Source organism: Aphis gossypii, unplaced genomic scaffold (assembly GCF_020184175.1).
Source record: "Aphis gossypii isolate Hap1 unplaced genomic scaffold, ASM2018417v2 Contig01011, whole genome shotgun sequence".
In the NCBI taxonomy this organism is placed as follows: domain Eukaryota; kingdom Metazoa; phylum Arthropoda; class Insecta; order Hemiptera; family Aphididae; genus Aphis; species Aphis gossypii.
Genome location: NW_026083407.1, coordinates 2107 through 4219, shown reverse-complemented (window position 1 = coordinate 4219; position 2113 = coordinate 2107). Strand labels below are relative to the sequence as shown.

The 2113-nt window shown below is 26.4% G+C and overlaps 1 protein-coding gene across 1 annotated transcript; it reads right to left on the bottom strand.

Annotated features, from left to right (window-relative positions):
• Positions 1-1293: 1293 nt before the first annotated feature.
• On the bottom strand, positions 1294-1800 carry LOC126555698 (uncharacterized). Its single transcript, XM_050210592.1, has 2 exons — positions 1597-1800; positions 1294-1473 (listed from the first exon to the last, which is right to left on the bottom strand). The coding sequence occupies exons 1-2, from the start codon at positions 1798-1800 to the stop codon at positions 1294-1296; spliced, it is 384 nt and encodes a 127-aa protein (XP_050066549.1).
• Positions 1801-2113: the final 313 nt, after the last annotated feature.

Below are 2113 nucleotides of genomic sequence, written 5' to 3'. Positions count from 1 at the left end.
AAGATTGTATTAAAAAAATAACGCTAAACAATTAAAAATTACCGAATTTGAAATAATAGGCATAAGAGCATCCAATTTTCTGAGTAACGACGACTTTTATTGTTTTTCAGTTTTGCAGCTGCAAATATTTCACGTAATAAATCTGATTGGATTTGTGAAATACCAGATTTTTCAACTATATCTGTTAATGATTCTTCAGAAAAAATTTTCATTTGGTTTTGTACCTGCCTTAAACTATTTTGAAGCTTCATGATTCTAGTATTGGCTCTTGCAGCCTTTTGTCTCACTACCCTCTTGGTGTATCTTAGTTTATTTAGGGGTTTTAACTTAGATGGTGAGAAAAATATGTTTATTTTGTCTCCATCCATTAACCTCTTGTTTTTTCTTTTCAATGAAAAAGATAGGCGTTGACACCATGAACACATACCACTATACAAAAGTTCAGCAATTTCAGATTTCAACTATAATAGCTTATTAAAATGTACAGTTTACTTATTCTTACCTATTTTCAATTGATATTTTTTTACAGTTTGAATGTTTCCAATAACCATTGCTCATGGTATATTGAAATCCAAAAGATGGTTTTACATTTGGAAAGTCAGAAACCAAGGCTGCACCATAACAAACATACGCTTTATCAAGAGTACTTATTATTTTCTCAATATCTAAAATGGTGGGCTTTGTTAAAGTAACAGATGAAGTAGGATAAAACATTTCTATTTCTTCAACAGAGAGCTGAACGTCGAGTACATATATAATATGTTCAGACTCTAAAAAAATATTATAAAATATGTGTTAATTCTCTTAGTTCAAATTATTATGTACCTATTCATAATACATACTTTCAGTTACTACTAGTTGCTTTTCAACAATTCTTTGACACCTGTTGCCATAACATCCCATTTTAAAAAATGATATAAATTTAGTTTTAAGTTTTTTATTAGTTGTAAGATCATTTAACCAACAAGATGGTAATTTTATGTCATAACTCTTCTTTAATAAAAGATTATATAATTCCGAATTTTCATTAAAATTAGTTGACAACGTTGTACTGCTGGTTTGAGATGTACAACTAGTATTAATATCAGAAGATACACTCCATTCCATATTTTCATTAGTATTCTAAAATATATAATATATATTATTAAATAATTATTATTTTTATTTAAAAAATACAAATACATTTGTATTGACTTACGGCCATATTAATTAATAATCATGTATTCAGTTAAAATCAGAGACTAGAATTAACTATTTAAGCTATTTATAAAAAATGTATATGGTAATAAAAAATTAAAATAATTTTTGAACCTGATTGATTTCAACAACTTCTGAAGCAGAGTAAATACTAGGTTCAACATTAAAACTACTTGAGGTATTGAGAGTGATGGGTGTATCAACATTTCCAGCATTTCCATTTAAAAGTAATTTAGGAACTTCTCCATCTTTTAATCTTGGCTTTTTTAAGCATATCTATATATATTTTAGAACAAAAAACTTAGTAAGCATCAGTGATATAATTTAGCATTATACTAAGTATATTATGTTAGGTATATTTGACAATGATTATAATCAAAAATTAAACTTACAACTTACCGAATACTGATTTGACCCTTCACCGGAAGTCCAAGTATCGTGAATATCATTTTTAGAAAAATGAGCTCCACAAATTCTTGATCTTTTGGTTAAAGATGTTCCAATTGCTTCTTGCCATTCATTGAAGGAACGTTCTGGGATGCTAAACCTAGATTTATGTAACCCTGGACAGTTTTGTATACAACATTTGTTCTCCCTTACCATGGAAGACGTATAAATGTATATAAAATATGTTTAAAAATATTTAATAAAATAATGAGAAAATGCAAATTATCATCAACAATTTGTAATCACGTGTTATAAAAACTAACCACCTCTAATTGTTATCAAAAAAATATATTATTTTATTTTAAAATTTAAAATATAATATATTATATGGTATATTATATTTATTATTATAATAATATATTATGATGAGTGTTTTTTTCTATCTGCAGTAAACATTTTTGCTAATAGAAATAATGCTTCTATTTTCAACTTCATAATATTTTCTGATGGGAAAGATAATCTAGTTGGT

Excerpts from the sequence above, each read along its gene's own strand:
- LOC126555698 (XM_050210592.1), bottom strand. The coding sequence starts at position 1,800 with ATGGTAAGGGAGAACAAATGTTGTATACAAAACTGTCCAGGGTTACAT. Across the intron at positions 1,474-1,596 it reads AAGGGTCAAATCAGTATTCG|ATATGCTTAAAAAAGCCAAG; the intron begins GTAAGTTGTAAG and ends AAATATATATAG.